General features: G+C 32.4%; 1 protein-coding gene across 2 annotated transcripts; it reads right to left on the reverse strand.

Moving 5' to 3' along the window:
• Positions 1–4,759: 4,759 nt before the first annotated feature.
• LOC105962391 (agamous-like MADS-box protein AGL3) lies at positions 4,760–14,116 on the reverse strand. Of its 2 annotated transcripts, XM_012986695.2 has the most exons (8): positions 13,963–14,116; positions 13,491–13,704; positions 8,112–8,169; positions 7,790–7,851; positions 7,619–7,703; positions 6,854–6,895; positions 5,208–5,246; positions 4,760–5,118 (listed from the first exon to the last, which is right to left on the reverse strand). In XM_012986695.2, exons 2-8 carry the CDS (start codon positions 13,673–13,675, stop codon positions 5,035–5,037), a joined length of 555 nt encoding a protein of 184 aa, XP_012842149.2. In that variant the 5' UTR covers positions 13,676–13,704; positions 13,963–14,116; the 3' UTR covers positions 4,760–5,034. The 2 variants fall into 2 exon arrangements, with proteins under 2 accessions (XP_012842149.2, XP_088682114.1); XM_088825988.1 differs by lacking the exon at positions 13,963–14,116 and having other exon boundaries at positions 13,491–13,716.
• Positions 14,117–17,497: the final 3,381 nt, after the last annotated feature.

Genomic DNA, 17,497 nt, shown 5'->3' on the forward strand with positions numbered 1-17,497 from the left:
CTTGTCGCAAACCATATGCTGCCACGTGTAACGCAATGAGCGTGGTCAAGTGGATAGAAAGATCTTTTGAAGGGCACGCTAGTGTTGCCAAATCAGATACATCCATTATACATATATAAAATAAATTACAACAATCCCCTGAAGTATGATCAAATTACGAAAAGCCCCCTATTATTTGGATAATTACAACCACCTCCTCAACTCCTCAAATTTAGTGGAATCTTCGAAATTATATGGAATATTATCACTTTTGTACCCGTTTTATCCCATTGGAACTCTACATTTTGAAGCAAAATGATCATAATATATATTTTTTTGGCTTGTATATATTAGATTGTGTGCATCGAAAACTGTATTTTTACACAAAACGAGTACAACTAGAGCACATTCCACGAAATCTAGATGATTATATTGAATTTGACACCATAAGGGTGGAGGTGTAAGAAAAAATCATAGTTGAGGGGTAGATGTAATAATCCAAACAAGAAGGTTTTTTTCGTAAATTGACCATACATCAGGGGTGTTTGTAATTTACCCTACATATATAGATATAAACTGGTGGCATTTCAGTAATATTAGCTCATCGATCTTTAAACCCCCCCTTCTCTCTCCTCTCTCTCATCTCTCTCTCTACCTACGTATACCAACTTGTCAGATAGCAGCAAATACGAAATATGATTCAACGTTGTCAAAAAGGTATGATGAAACCCTAACATCGGAAACTGCCGTAAGGGGTTGCGGTGGGTTCCGGCGCGTGGGGGGAAGATGAGTTTTTTTTTTTCTAGGGTTTTGTATATGTGTGGAAGTTTCCTTGTTCGGTAATAATGGAAAAGAAAGATGCTTCTGGAAGCTTAGTCTCAAAACTCTACTTTTCTGTAAGCAAGCCTAGAACTGTTTCAAAGATCCATTTTTATTTTTTATTTTTAATTTTTAATTTTTAATTCTTGTATTATTAATTAAAGCAGAATAATAATAATTAGTAGATGAAATTTCACAAATAATTAATTAAAGAGATAATCTCAAAATATATCTGTTTGTCCCAAGACCCACCCCACCCCACCCCACCCCACCGCCTGCTAAATGGATATACATGGAGTACACTTAATATATATACATGTATATGTATGTATGTATAGAAAGTGAATATTGCTCCTGCAGGTACGTCTCTCTCTCTCTCTCTCTCTCTCTCTCTCTCAGATAGCGTGTTTGTTAGTGTGTAGAATTTGTTGTTGATGAATAAAGAAATCTGATTTTAAAATTTTAGTGATGACTGATTAATGACGTGGCAGACTAACTATTAATATTGGTGAAATGCGAAATTATGAAGCTACCTTTTGTTGAAACTTTTGGCTATATTTCAAATGCTAGCCTTTTAAAAATCCATTTTAATTAATGTCATTATATATATATATATATATATATATATATATATATATATATATATATATATATATATATATATATATATATATATATATATTTATTAGAAACAATGTTGTACCAATCAAATTATGTGTAAAATGTTGGAAGTAGTCGTTTTCCTTTCGACACACATGATAGATTTTCAGATTGGAAGTTGCGGAAAAGAAGTTGAGTGTGTTTTCTCAAACCCTTACGCTATGTTGTTCGGACGGGAAAATGGAAAGAATTCATTTCGATATTGGAAAGAAAGATATAAAAACGAAGAAGATTGGTTGAGTATTATAATTGTAATTCTTCACTTGACATGCATTTTCGAAATCCACTTGAGAAATTTTAAGTGTCCGACTTTGGAGGGAGGATCTATACCGACGAGAGGACTCGTTGCCTTTTAGCAATAGGACCTCAATATCAAATTCCACCAAGCTTTTATATTCACTACTATTCAGTAATATTTTTCTGCTCTTTCACCCTCTGTAGTATCTTTGAACCTCTTTCTAGTCTAAATTTTCAGAACGCCGTGTTTCGTTGTAGAGTCGCATATATACAATGCGGTTTGCTTCGTGTGCAATGTACGTACAAATAGATTTACAAAACATAGAGTATAAGAATGTCGTCCTTAATTTACAATGATTTATTGATTCAAAAAATAATGCTAATTGTGATATTTACACCTACATTGTTAAAAAAGAAAAAAAATACAACTTGGTTTAAGATGAAAGGGATTGTATGGTGTAAATAATTGCTTCTAAGAGTGTTGATTTCGACGATAAAAGCATGTTGATTTCAACCATGGTATTGTATAAGTGTAGCGAGTGCAACTCAAAATAGCATGCGTAGTCACCACTCTACAATAGAGCCATGAAAACTTAAGTCTGGGGAAGGGTTTTATTCCAAAGACCAATTAAACACCATAAATATCTTTAAGACTCATGGAGCAACTTCAGAGTTTTACAACCTCGTATTAATTTTTTTGTGGAGTTATGTGGGTTTCTCGCCTTCGTAACATAGATCGTGTTGAAGTGCAATACAATAGAAAGTCAAAATAAATGTCAATAGTTATTTCATCGCAACCCACTAACTCGAGCCACAACTAGATTCGCATTGAACAACAATTGTCTAATATACTCGAGAACAACTTGAACTTAGATACACTCCCACTCCCTAGTCTTATGCTTGCATGTTGAACCGGTCATTGAACGAAATTTACATTGTTCAACTCTTATAGAAGGAATGATAAAAAAGATTATCAACTTTTTTTCATAACATCTTCATGAGGATCCAAAGATTGTTTTGTTCATAACACCGACAAAATTTAATATCAAGACATCAAAATTGATTAATACTCAAATCTCCTAGATTTGTTAAATGTATCTTCAAAATGATGCATCTATAAATCTTGTCTTCCTTATCCATCATACACTTATTATGATGTTCGTGTTCTATTGTGACCCACATATTCGGACCGGCTAACTCACTGGCCAACTGAGCACCGGGGCAACAACATGCCTACTACAAGCCAACCCCTAATGTCCATGGTAGGTATTGATGTCCAATGGTGGTAGGGGGGGCTTCCTATAAAATGACACCCAATTTCACATTTTTCCTGATGTGGAATAGTATAGGGAGAATAGAATTGGAGAATGAGAGAAATAATAATACGTAATAGAATCCCTCATTATATTATGAGTTGATTTACATGGAATATATATAGATAAATATTGCAAGCTAATAGAGTTTGATTAGGTAACTAAATCATAATTAATCTAGGTAACTGAATCATAATAGAATCCTAATATCCCATAATATCTAATAATATAATATACTCTAAATCACTTGCTAGCAAATAGATTTGTTACAAAACTTCCCCACTTAAATCACTAATGACATATCGTTTAAGGTTAGGGCTCAAGAGTTCACAAAACCTTTTGATAGAGTTAGCAAACTCCTAGAAAACCCAAAAAATATCAATGTATAATCCCATTGCTAGGGCCCATAACAAAGATGGCCTGTTCGAGCTAGCTAACTACATTCGGCACTTATATCATTTGTAACTCCACAAACTTCTCAATCTGGTCCATTAGCTAACCTGTTGCCCCACACTTCGAGTAGAAAGGCCGAATTCGCAGCTCTTAGCTCAACAAAGGGAAACTTGGCTGACATCATTCGAGAAAGGCTCGAACATGATACATTAGCCAAGCAGCTACTTCGACTCATCAAGGAGGGCAAGACGAGACAATTTTGGGTAGACGAAGCACTAGGGCAATAATGGCCTTCCATAAGGCCATCGCAAAAGTTCATCGCAAGTATTGATACCCAATAGTAGTTGGGAGTTTATAGTGGCTTCTTACAAGCTAACACACAATCTCATGTAGGATGGAGGTGTTACAACGCTACTTCTAATTACTAAGATACGTAATAAGGGCTAAATCGCAAACTAAGTTGCCCTTATTTAAATCGATCATTAAAACAACTCTAATTGTTGCGGAGTTTAATTAGCCAAAAGTAAATTTTGGATGTAGATAGTGAGTACAATACTTCTAATTATCAGTATACATAATTAGGGCTAAAAACCGAAGTGAGTCGCCCCATGTTAAATTCTAAATCGATTTGTTATTCTAAAACCATACTTGGAGAGAGAAGTTCATCTTGAGTTGCACTCTACTAAAACAGTAATAATAAAATATCCATAAGAAAGAACAAGTTTCTTAAGTTCGATTCATGTTTAGGCATAGAAATATATACTATTTTATAGTATAAAAAGGGCAAGCTCTTACCATTATAATTTGAATTAGGAATGCAATGAAGCACACTCAACGGGTCTTCAAACAGAAAACTCGGTTATGGACTCTGTAGGACCTCGTGCGCAACCAAGTTATCCTTAAACCAATTAGTGTCGGAAAAGGTGCAAATCCTAGCCCTAATAGTGTATTCAACACACACAAGCACCCGCAACATTTGATTGTGGGTTGTCCATACAATTGCTACCAAACCCAGGCTAACAAACTCAATTGTGTAGCCTACTTTATCCAGAGCAGTGAGTTAGCTGAATAGACAAGTGTTCTAGGATCGGGAAAAAAATCAAAATTGGGGGAGGCCTAAGTAATTTGAATAACTTGGAGATGAACTCAGGTAAGGCTCGTTATTAATTCAGTCTGCATGTGTATTTTTATCCGATGGTGTGTGAGAAAGGCATATTCCACATACTAAGGCCTCGTTTGTAAATAGTTATACGACTTGATATACAATGTAATCAAGATGGATCAATTTTTTTGCGCGTTTACGTTCGAACCTGTGATTAAAAAACGAGCCCGTAATTTAATCAAGCATATACATGATATTGAGTCCAACCTCAAACCCTGTTATAATATTATGACAAATCCCGATCCCATCAATATTCTCAAACGAGGTGTATAGAGTTAAACATACAACAGATAAAACCGCGAATAAATATAAAAAGTGACACAGTTTAGCCTGAATAAAGAAGAGGGCTCGAGTAGCTTACTCGCAATACAGAAGCTCCCGTAAGCAGCTTTTTATTTACTTCTGTCGGGGGGTTACTTTACATAAATGAAAATTTTTGGCATAATAACAATAATATATTGTTATCGACTTCTACTCGGTCATTCGGTCGTCTGCAACATTGTTGAGATCAACAATCATCTTCTTTTTGCTCGCATTTCGATTGCTTCCAGTTATCTGTAAGTGCAACGTGGAGCAGAAGATAATAAATAATCGTTTCGATAGCTTTCCTATTTAAACGTATTGAGTTTTAGCTTCAATTATACCTCCTCCAGGCTCCGTTTTTCTTCCGCCAGGTTCTTTTTCTGTTCACATAAGACGTATGACTATTATGAGATGATGTGGAGAATATAAATAAATATACATGCATATCATTTAATAACTTATTTCATGAATCAAATGTGAAATTAAAGATTATCATTTATATATTGGACATGAATTAATTAAATTTTATCTCCGCTTTGTGCAGATTGGGGAAAAAGACAGTGCACCGGAATCAAGCATGCATGCAGGCTCGTTAAAACCTTTTATTACAGAGCACCGTCTCAACAATTCAGCGTATAAATTTCCACGAGCCAAGTACGTTTAATGTTTATCAAGTTCGTATGTTCTTTCTTTTTCTTGATTTAATTACTCAAATCGGAAAATCTACATTTAAAGCAACTCCAATGGAGAAACTAAATGAAGTATCAAACTAAAAAACTACCACTTTGATACATTAAATTGAGAATTATTTTGATATTCAACCACCCCGAGGTGCAAAAATACTCCCTGGAAAATTAGGTTTCAAAAATATAAGAGCACCTCCAATGGTAAAGTATCAAAATGGATCATCAAACATTAATTTGATACTCGTTTTATTATTTTGGTACTCATTTAGAGCAACTCCAATGGTAAAGTATCAAAATCGATCATCAAATATTAATTTGATACTCGTTTTATTATTTTGATACTCATTTACTCCAACCGCAAACATTAAATGAATCATCTAATTTTAAATATAAGCATAAATATATTTAATATTGACACGTGTCAATTTTTAATTGGTTTGTTGGGTAGTTAATGTTTTGATACCTCTTTTTCCAGGATGCATTTTTGCATCTCGGGAAGTTGAATATCAAAATAACTTAATTCCCCCATTGGAGATGAAAATTTATGTTTTGGAGCATCAAAATAGAAGTTATTCTATTTAATTCCCCATTTAATTCCTCCACTGGAGTTGCTCACTCCAACCGCAAGCATTAAATGAATCATCTAATTTTAAATATAAGCATAAATATATTTAATATTGACATGTGTCAATTTTTAATTGGTTTGTTGGGTAGTTAATGTTTTGATACCTCTTTTTCCAGGATGCATTTTTGCATCTCGGGAAATTGAATATCAAAATAACTACCAATTTAATTCCACCATTGGAGATGAAAATTTATGTTTTGGAGCATCAAAATAGAAGTTATTCCATTTAGTTCCCCATTTAATTCCTCCACTGAGTTGCTCTAACCACTCCATTAACCTATCACTATTTGACATATGGCATTTAATAATATAATTATTCATATATTTAAAATTTAAAATTTGATAATCTATTTGGTACTTGTGGTTGGAGTGAATATTTTTTCTAGAAGTATCAAAGTATTATATCAAGTATCAAATGAACGTTTAATTCTCCATTTTGATATCTCCCCATTGGAGTTGCTCTTAGTTACCTAAATGAATGATCGAAAAATATTCCCTCCAGCGGTAAAAATTATGAACCGGTGTTTCTGGAAACGCATGCAAACGCACTCTAGGCATTTATGAGTTATAGATAGCTAGCTGAAGTTGTATGTACAGATAAGTCAACTATAAACCTAGCAGTAAAAAACAATTGATTGGTTACTTAATTTATAAGATCATAGAACTGCATGCATACCTCTTCACGAAGGCTTGATACAGTATTGAGCATCCTCTGTGTCTGCACCAAAGTAGAAAACGTAAATTTAAGTTCGTTACTTCATAAAAGGGACGTGTTAAATGTCGTTTCAAATTTACGCGTACCGTTTCGACTTTAAACGTGATTTTGACCACTTACGAGTCTTAATCTCGGAAAGAACTCAAAACTCGGAATTTGTAGTTCTTTGAGTTAGATTTCTAATCCAACTATAATCACCAAGATTGGATGTCGGGTGATAAAAGATATGCATGAATCAATGAACATTTCCCACAATTTCGATGTTTTTGAGTTCTCTAAAATTCCATATGTAACCCGTCATCCGGTTTAGCTGATTAAAATTATATTACAAAGCTAACTCAAAGAACTACAGTTTCCGCGTTTCGAATTTCGCCAAAATCAAACTAGAAAAAGGATCAAAATCGCGTTACGAAGAAAGCAAAACAGGGCATTAAGAAGATTCAGCATTCAGCAGGGTAACATAAAAAAATCTGTCCCATGCAAATTTGTCCGTCGCAATTCTTGTTTGCAGGATAATGCAATATGAATTTTCTATATTTACGTGGCACAACTGTTCAAATGCATCACAGTTTCCGGGGTAAGTAACTCTTTGTCGACTCATTAGGCTTAAAATAATTATACTATTACGTGGCTGTGTGAGATTTAACATGTTGATGCACATAACATTATCTACGGGAAAAAAAAAAAACGATCTCAAATGGATAAGGTTAGATAGGCAAATGATACCTTAGCCGATCTAGTCTGAATTAGTGCAACCTCGATTTGTTTCTCGAGAAGTACAAGATCCGTCACACATAGCTCGTCAAGTTCCCTATGTACATATACAGAGATTTTGAGTGAATGAGTAATAACAAAGATAAATAAAGTTTAAATAAAAAAGATTGAAAAAGTGGCTACCTTTCAACCTTTTGGAGTATTTCGTCACTCGTAATAAAACTCGAATCGTCAGATGACTGGCCCTGCCATGCAGAAAGGCAGTTTTTGCTTGATCATCAAGTATATATATAAACATATATACATACATATATAACGAAAAATATTATCCCGGATTTTTTAAAGAGCTCGTGTTTGAAATCCTCATCAGCAAATACTTCTGCTAAACACTATTTATTACTTTCTTGAACAAGTCAAACAAATAATTAAGTGTGAACAATATCCCATTTCAAAAATCTACCGACTAGAAATTATAACGTTAATTCCACATGAAAACTGGGATTACCTTTTCCTCACGAGATCCTGTCGAGCTTTCAGCTTGATCTCGATATCGTTGCAGGATGCTGGAAAACGATAAACAATTGAGTGAGATATGATGAATGCTCGTGTAATTAATAAAAATAATAAAATAAATAAACCACGAGGGACAAGAAAATGTATGGAAATAGGAATTGAGCATATTACAGTCTTGTTACTATATGATGAAGGCACACTATCTACAAATGCAGTTAAGATCCTATTTAAGCCCAGATTTTCTGCGATGACATGTTATTACTGTTATATTTTGTTGATTTTCGAATTATGCACATGAAATACATAGTATTACTGTCTGAGACAGTAATTTTATTGTATTAATTAATTTTATCGTCTTGGCCCGCAATTTTGGTATTTCCGACCGTAATGTTACTGTCTCATGCAATAATATTGATGTTTCGGACAGTAATATTATATATATAACTAGATTCTTGATTTTTAGTTAATACTACATTTGAATGTCCTGCATTCCAAGTATAAGAGACGTTATATAATAGGCATGAGATACAGAACATACGAATTGGTGATCGGGTGGATGAAGTATAATCGCTCCTGTCCTAATATTCTTAATGTGACATTCTATTGTAAAAACGAGGAAGAGACATATTTAAGATGCCTCACAAACAACAGATACAACTGAATACGACATAAAACAACTGTAGAATTTTAGGACTGAATACGACATAAAACAACTGTATAATTTTAGGACAGGCGAAGAAATGGAATCTATAATGTATAAGAAGAATTCAAATAGGGTTACAAGCAACCGTCATCTCTTACGTATTTAATGCTACTCTGTGAGCTCCACTAGGATAGTTTGTAGATCATATAAAGCTTATGACCAAGAAAGACGATAACTTGAGTAACTCAATCTACTAATAGAAAACATGGAAAAACAAAGAATATATATATATATATATATATATATATATATATATATATATATATATATATATATAACTTCAACTAGTTATTATTTTATTTTATTTTAATTCTTTTAAGCTAGAGAAAATTAAAATAAATACAAATTAAATTAAAGTCATCCCACCACCAAATTCAGCCAGATAGATTCCAAATTCATTTCTAGAACAACGATTCAGCCAATCAACGCACATAACAATTTTTATTTGCAGACAGCTTGTATTACACACGATTTTTCAGCCAATCAATGGACGTAACAAATTTTTTTAAGGAGAATTAGAAAAGATCCTCCTTGGACCTATTTTCGTTAGCTATACGGACTAGTATTTTTTATTTTATTTTTTCATTTGATTTTAGCCCCCTTAGCTTTAATGTAACCAAAATACCAACATATTTTCATTTGAACCAAGTCCCACTACTACAAAAGTGGTCAACAAGCTCGAAGAATACTCAACTAATTTGGTTACTCTCTAAGTCTACTTATCCAAGATTTCTTGCGTCATGCTAAATCTACTAAATTGCCAATTTTACTAAGTAGGTCGAGTAATATGTCGAGTGAGCAATATTGTATACTTTCTATATTTTCTTCGTTAATTTAACGCAATAATGGGCTTCAAAAGAAGTATGTTTTTTTTTTGAAACCAGACTCGTTCATATATTCTAGTAACATAAATTAATTAAAAGTATACAACTTCACTCTTAACATATGTATCCTTATAAATACACAGATTAACTGCCCCAACAAACTAGTCCAACGAATGTTGGAGTATACCAATTTTATTACTTCTCCTCCCACATAAAAGTGAGCATACATTAAGGCTCTGATTGGTTCAAGGAAAATGACGAGTAAAAAGGTGAAATTATTAGGTAACTCAATTTTCATGTTTGGTTGCAAGGTAAAGTGCTAGGTAATGTAATTAAGAGGAAAAAGTGGAAAACAAATTACACTAAAACTAGAAAAATGCATTTTCCTCAAAAAAAGTGAGGAAAATGCAATGTAATTCTCTTCTTCTCTCTTCTCTTTTCTCTTTCCCTCTCCCTTTTTTCTTCTTTTCTCTCCTCTCTCTCTCCTCTCTATCTCTTCTCTCTCATCTCTCATCTCACTCCCTCTTTTCTTTCCTCTCTCCTCTTCCTCTTCTCTCGCACACACATCATAACAATAAATTATTAAATTAGATTCATATGCACAGTTTTCTTTTTCTTTTTTTAACATAGCAATTTTTTTTTTACTTTTTACGTCTTTGATAGAAAATAAAATTACTCCATCCAATAATTCATTGTTATTTTCACCTTTTTTCCTAGAAACCAAACAAAAGTATGGAAAATAATTTTCCACAAAGCCATTTTCATCCCCATTTTACTTGGGAATTAAACAGAACTGGGATTTCAAAAGTCCTTGATTTCCTTTTCCTTTACATTTTCATTTTCCTTATTTTGAAATCCATGAACCAATCATAGCCTAAATAAATATTGCAAAACAAGTAAATTGCTAGTAGATTTGAAATGGTATATAAAATTCGACTTTAGTCTAACCTTCTTTGTAGAAGAGAAATGGCCCAAAATATGTGGCTTTGTGCGGCGAGTTTTCATCCCTATTCAACAACAAAAAGTTATCCTTCTTAAATTTAAGGTAGATGCGGTAATTATCAAGCAATTCGAGAGGTAATCGTGGAGGATTTGGGGTATTCTGAGAGGCACGTGAGAAGGGGGGAGAGTGTACTATTGAAGCTTGAATAACGAGCTTTTATGTTTTATATTGTAAAGAAATTGTGTACTGAAAGAAGAAGAAGAAGAACGTACTTGTCCAAAGAGAGAAATTACATCGAAATGTAGAAAACGATATTTTGACTACTAAAACAAACATATGCTATATATATATATATATATATATATATATATATATATATATATATATATATATATATATATTCACACATAACTAACACTTCCATACTTATAAGTGTGTTTGTGTGAACATAAGATACTCTAATGCCCCCTCAAGTTGGACACTTAATTTCCTTCAGTGCCATCTTGGAGAGTCGAGACTTGACGCTCGGAGCGTATATGACGTAATATTTTTTTTAAAAGTAATATTCAAATCACGTTACAGATTGGGAAAGTAAGGAAGGGTATTTAAACCCTAGACCTTACTCTAATAGTAGATGATGTTATGTATCAACTCTTCTAACGATGGCCAAAAAAGAAAAAGAAAAGAAAAAAGAGCCTATTTATCATTTTTACTTGTTTTCGCTCGTACAGCTAGAGATGGGCAAAACAGTTAGAAAACTTACAAAAGAACCAAAGATTGAAAAGTTGATCCATTTCAAACCGTTCTGAACAGCAAACCATTGGTACGGTTTTTTATTTTTTTAAAATGCAAACTAAACTAAAAAACCAAATATAAAATAACATATGATATATATATATATATATATATATATATATATATATATATATATATATATATATATATATATATATAATAATAATAATAATAATAATAATAATAATAATAACAACTTTTATATATGTATATATTATAAAATAATTTTTGTAATACATATATCTTTCAATTACTAGTCTCATGACTCTACTCACCAACATTTTGTGCAAAAAATAATTCATTAGTATTTGAATCATTCAGCAACTATTTTTTTACTAGAGTGCATAATTTTAGTCATGTGGTTGATGAAAGTAAAAAGTGGAGTGTGATATCACTAAATTTATGTAGAGTCCCATGCTATTAATTTTTTTATAATATTACTTTTTTTTAAATTTTAATAATACTTTTTATTGCATTTTAGTGAAACAAATTGTGATTTGATTCTTCATGTGTACATATAGTTACTAATGAACAGAAAAGAAAACTGAATATGAACCGAAAAAACTCGAAAACTGAATGAAACCGTGCTGATGAAAAAAAGGCATGTATGGTATTTAATCTTACAAAAATTGATATATTTAATTCATTTTTTATTTTAGCCAAAAATTGGGCCGAACTGACCGTGCACACCCCTAGTTGTAGCAAACTATCTTTGATATACATTTTTTTTGTGTGTATGCAAGGTTGTGAGCGATGTGGATTTGTTGTCAAGGGATGATCTTAAAAAGACGGTTCACCAAGAAACCCAATAGATCACACTAGCATGTATCTCTTTGGCCCAAGAAAAGGATTTTGAATCAAAGAGAGACGATGTTATTGTTTATATTCAATGGTTTAATAAAACCGGATCATCACTCGTAGGTATAGGGAGAAATTCATTGATAAACCCTAACTTGTTCCTCACGGTTAAAACTATGACAACTCCTCGAACCCCAGAGACATCGTATGAATGTGATGTACTTCTACAAAGGACAAGATTTTGTCCTTCATAAGAATGTAGGTAATATTCACTCGATGGATCAACACTGACGAACCAAGGTCCGCACATGAACGCCACACTATTAATATCGGGCATAATTGTAGAAGTGCATTTTACAAAAACCTTGTTTCTCTCTACATATGAAAATGTATGAATGATAAATATTATGAAAATGTATGAATGATAAATATTATGTGGCGAGATTGCGAATCGAAGGGGTTGTCTGAGGGTTTGGATTTCGAAAATCTCGCCAAGGAGATCATGAGATAAAGAGAATGAGAGGCACGCCGAGAATAAGGGCAAATTAGGAAGAACCTAATATGGAGATTTATAGATAAACTCATCCGCTTTAATCGAAACAAAGAAAAATAAGTACCATCCTTGCAATTATGCAATTCCTTATGTGTATCCTTGCAATAATGCAATTCCTCATGTGTAGATGCTACACATGGTTATTTACACTCATATAGATTTTAACCGTAGATTTGATTAAATAGCACATATGCACATGAGTGTCTGTGCGATTATTTGTAGTTGTAGATCTGATCCACACAGTGTAAATAACTAGGTGCATCATCTAATTTCTCATGCAAATCTTTACCTATAGGCTAAAATTATGCCTCTAATTTTCCCTAATTTTAAACTTAGCATACTACCAAATGGTTTCTGTAATTTTTGTTTGGGCATAACTTATATATAGTAGGAATATTAACCGGAGTAACTAGATACTTTGGAGCAAGAATAACAATAATTCCAATCGCAAATTACTGGATTTGCCATCTTCAATATATCACCTACATATATTATCGTGTACGACAATCACAACCACGAGTCCACTACGCCAATATTACTTTTTTTTTTTTTTCTTTTTAAATAATCATCATTTTAATACTCAAAAAAAAAAAAAAAAAAAAAACCTTCAAACGCACTCCAGATTGAACACAATAACAACAACATTCAACTATATCAAATCCAACTGTGTGAATAAAATAAATTATCAATACCACCTTTTCAAATAAGATCATCAACACATAAATAATAGGAAAAAAGAAATTAAAATTTATCACCTGTCATTGCTACAGTACTGAAAAAGCTTGCCCCTGTTGGAGAAGATAATGGCGGCGAGATCGACATCGCAGAGAACAGATAATTCCTTAGCTTTCTTAATCAAACCGCTTCTTCTCTTCGAGAAACAAACCATTCTCGCACTGTTCTCCTCGATTCGCTTTATCTCCAATTTCTTTCTCCCCATTTTCCGAATTCTCTTTCGATCCCCAATTTCTGTTAATTGAAGAAAACAAAAAAAAAAAAAAAAAAAAAAAAAACAAAGCCGTATGTACGTGAGAGAGAAAAAACAAGCCTATCTATATAGCCTCGCAAGCAGGCTTACAGTATATATGCGTGCTGGTGTGTGTTTGTGTGTGTGTACTTGGCTATTTGTTCTAGAGGAATATATGTATGTATGAGAATCAGAAGAAATTTTTCATTTTTCATTTTTCATTTTTCATTATTTTATTTTATTTTATTTTGGTTACTTACAGCTGTGGCGATTTTTAGATGCCGACGAGAGCATGTTTTTTTAATCATCCTAATAATCACCATTAGAGCTCGTCTACACTGTCTGTTTGTGCATAAGATCTGCATAAATCGGATATATGTTTATTATAAATATAAAATATCTGAAATGCTAAACATTTTTTTATTTATTTTTATTAGTACAGAAAACAGCACTGGGGAAGAGCGTACACGTGGCGTACGGAAAAAAATACAGCCATCGGAGGAGCTGACACGTGGAGTTTTTGAAAAAGAAATATCTTGTGAGTGCAGCGGGTCGGTTTATAGTACTTCGTAGGTAGCGAAACTGCTTTATGCGATTATTGGCTCTCGCTTCGGTGGTGCGTTTTTTTACCAATTATGGAAATTAATTGTTTTCACATAGTACACGTGTCAAATTAACATTAATGGGCCAAATTTAAAATGTGCACATTACAGACAAGTCCTTCAAGGAATACTTATTTACAAGGGGTCTTGAAAAAAAAAATAAATAAAAAAAAAAGAAATTTACAAAAAAATCCATACATTTTTCAAATATTTATAAAATACTAAAATAGCTACTCACATTTTAATATGTTCCGATTTCATCATTTAATTTAATTTAACCTCAATTCGACCATAAATTTCACAAATTATTTAATTTTGACCCAAAACACACTTTTGAGTACAATTTCGCCGTCGCCGTCGTTGTCTTTTTTTTCCCCTTCTTCTTCATGATTTTTCCGTCGTTCTCTGGCGTTGACTTTTTCGTTTTTTTTTTTATTTTTTCTTTAACATCTTTTTGCCCCGTTTAAACAACAATATTGTTGTGGTTGACAATAATATTAACTATGTTACTGTTAAATACAGTAATATTAACTATTAATATGTGGTTGACAAAAGTCATTATTATTGTGTAAATAGAGTAGTATTAATATGTTAATCGTTCAACAAAGGTAAATATAATAAAAAGCCAAAAGAGATCATATTGATGTTGTTGGCAGTAATATTACTGTCATCCACAATAATATTACTTAACAACAGTAATATTACCGTCAACCACAGTAATATTATTGTGTTTACAGTAATATTATAATATTAGACATTAATATTATTACGTTAATCCGTCAACAACTCAAACAAAACAAAAAACCCAAAAAAAAACTAATATTGATGTGGTTGACGGTTAAATTATTGTGTTTACAGTTATGTTACCGTCAACGACAGTTGATGCGGCTGGGTTGACCGCTTTAGGGAATTCGAATCTTCAAGTATGTTCCATATTGTCTTATCTCTTTCGGACGTGGGCCAACTCTATTGGGCCTTGCCTTATTGGGCCCTGTAAATCTGTTCGGATTAATAGTAATATAATTATGTTGACTTATCAACAAATCAAACAAAATAAATAATAATAATAGTGTCGTTGATCGTAATTGTACTGTTAACGACAGTACAATTACATAAATGTACTATCCACGACAGTACAATTACGTTAATGTACTGTCACTGAAAGTATAATTACTGTTAATGACATTACAATTACGGTCAACGTTTAGCCGGAGGGGATTACTAAAAAAAATCAACGCCGGAAACCGGCAGCGAAAAAGGCAGACATAAAAAAAAATCGAAAAAGTCAACGTTGGAAACCGGCGGTAAAAAAATAAATTTAGAAAAAAAAAAGTTCAAAAAAAAGGTCAAAATTTGATTTTTGTGGTCAAAATTGATTAAATTGGGGTTACAATTAAGAATTGTGTGTACATGGTTGGCGGTAATTTTGTCATATACATTAATTTTTTTCTGTATCTGTAATACATATTAAAGAGATAAGCTTATTGGCGAAAGAGATATAACCCCTTAAGGCCTGAACCAAGAACAATAAAGATGGTTGATCATAAACTTATGCACAAAAACCCTATTTAAAAATTGTCGTACAATAGAACCTAATATACTACACTAAGAAACAATCACGTAAATTTATAGAATTTCAGAAAATATTCTTCCCAAATTTATAGGTATACCACAGTTTATACACTTGAGCAAAATAATATTAATAGACCAACAAACCATGGTATATATGAGAACCGGTGTCATAAAAACAGAAAGAAATAAAGGTGAAAATGGTGTAGGATTTCTTTAGGCGTTGCTTTTGTACTTAACGGAGCATTTCATCACATTTCATTTTTGTGTGTGACCGAAAAAACAAATACAAGTCTCATTGAATCTTTAACCACCAGGACTTGTAATTTGTTATCCTCTTGCCTAGCACGCACAATATTTATTACTTATGCGGAAAGGATAATTCATTCGAATCGACGTGATGAGCTTCGTTTACGTTTTTTTTCTTTTGAATTTCAATGAGATTTCTATTGCTTAACCTAACGGACATAGATGATGGAACTCTCTCGTCGACACAAAAATCACATCATTTGATCTTTCAATTATTTTTCATGGATTTCATAATAGAATACCACATTATTTACATATATAATTTGAGAAGATATGGTCGTGATGACCTATGAACGGTAAAACAAAACATAAACGAAAAAGAAAAAAAAAAAAAAACATAATTCAATTGCATTATGAATACTAGGATCACTAAAAGAAATATATTTTTTTTAGTGATGACTCCTATTTTTTCATAGGGTCCGGAAAAAAAATATGTTGTCATTGTGCTTATCATTGATAGGGGGATTACTAAGCTAATTCTACTATGCTTGTCACTAAAATGGTATTACCAGTTCTATAATGTAAGGATTATAGAATGACTACGAAAATCGATTGTCACTTCTACGTAGTGATAATAAAAAGGATTAAGTGACACAAGTAATAAGGTACCAAATATTGCACTTTTTAGTGACAATTTTTTATATTGTCACAATTATGGTATCACTAGTTGTCATTGTTTCTTGTAGTGGATAAAAACAAGAAAGCAAAACGGCTACAATAAAAAGATTTATAATAACATCGGGGGTATGGTCGGGATTCTTCAGAATTCAATAGAAATTAGATTTTCTTGTCATCTTTGTTCCTCGAATGCAAGATTTACTCTTTGTTCTTGCCATATATGACTTGTTAATTAAGATAAAAATAAACAAGAATTAATAGAATCTTGCGGGGTTCGTACTAAGAAAACTGAAATGGAGAGGAAATCGGTAGCGAAAATAAGAGAAAATGAGATAATCGTATATTTGGTGATAGAATGAGATTTTCAAACTGACTTAAGCAAGTTGGACGTCCAACATATTAATGGTTAAAGCATAATGGATGGAATTGATACGAATTATATCATGGAAGGTATTTTAGACTAAAAACATGAGATTGGTTTAATTGAGAGACTGTTTTTTTGTGAACCAAAATGCATTTAAGTCCCATGTGATTGACCTTTTTGCCGTTCGCCTTTATTTAAATACAGTAGACATAATATTAGAAGGAAAAACACTTGTGATAAGCATTGACTGCCACGTGTAGTGCGTTTAATTTGAACAAGTAATAAAGGGTCAATCTTTTGAAGGGTTAACTGGTGTTGCCAAATATAAATTTA

Source organism: Erythranthe guttata, chromosome 11 (assembly GCF_056151865.1).
Source record: "Erythranthe guttata isolate IM_541 chromosome 11, IM_541, whole genome shotgun sequence".
NCBI lineage: Eukaryota > Viridiplantae > Streptophyta > Magnoliopsida > Lamiales > Phrymaceae > Erythranthe > Erythranthe guttata.

Bases quoted from the DNA above. Each gene is read 5' to 3' on its own strand.
- LOC105962391 (XM_012986695.2), bottom strand. From the start codon at position 13,675: ATGGGGAGAAAGAAATTGGAGATAAAGCGAATCGAGGAGAACAGTGCG. The intron at 7,852-8,111 runs GTAATCCCAGTT...TCTGCATGGCAG, and splicing joins CAGGATCTCGTGAGGAAAAG to GGCCAGTCATCTGACGATTC. The intron at 5,247-6,853 runs GTATGCATGCAG...TTATGTGAACAG, and splicing joins TATCAAGCCTTCGTGAAGAG to AAAAAGAACCTGGCGGAAGA.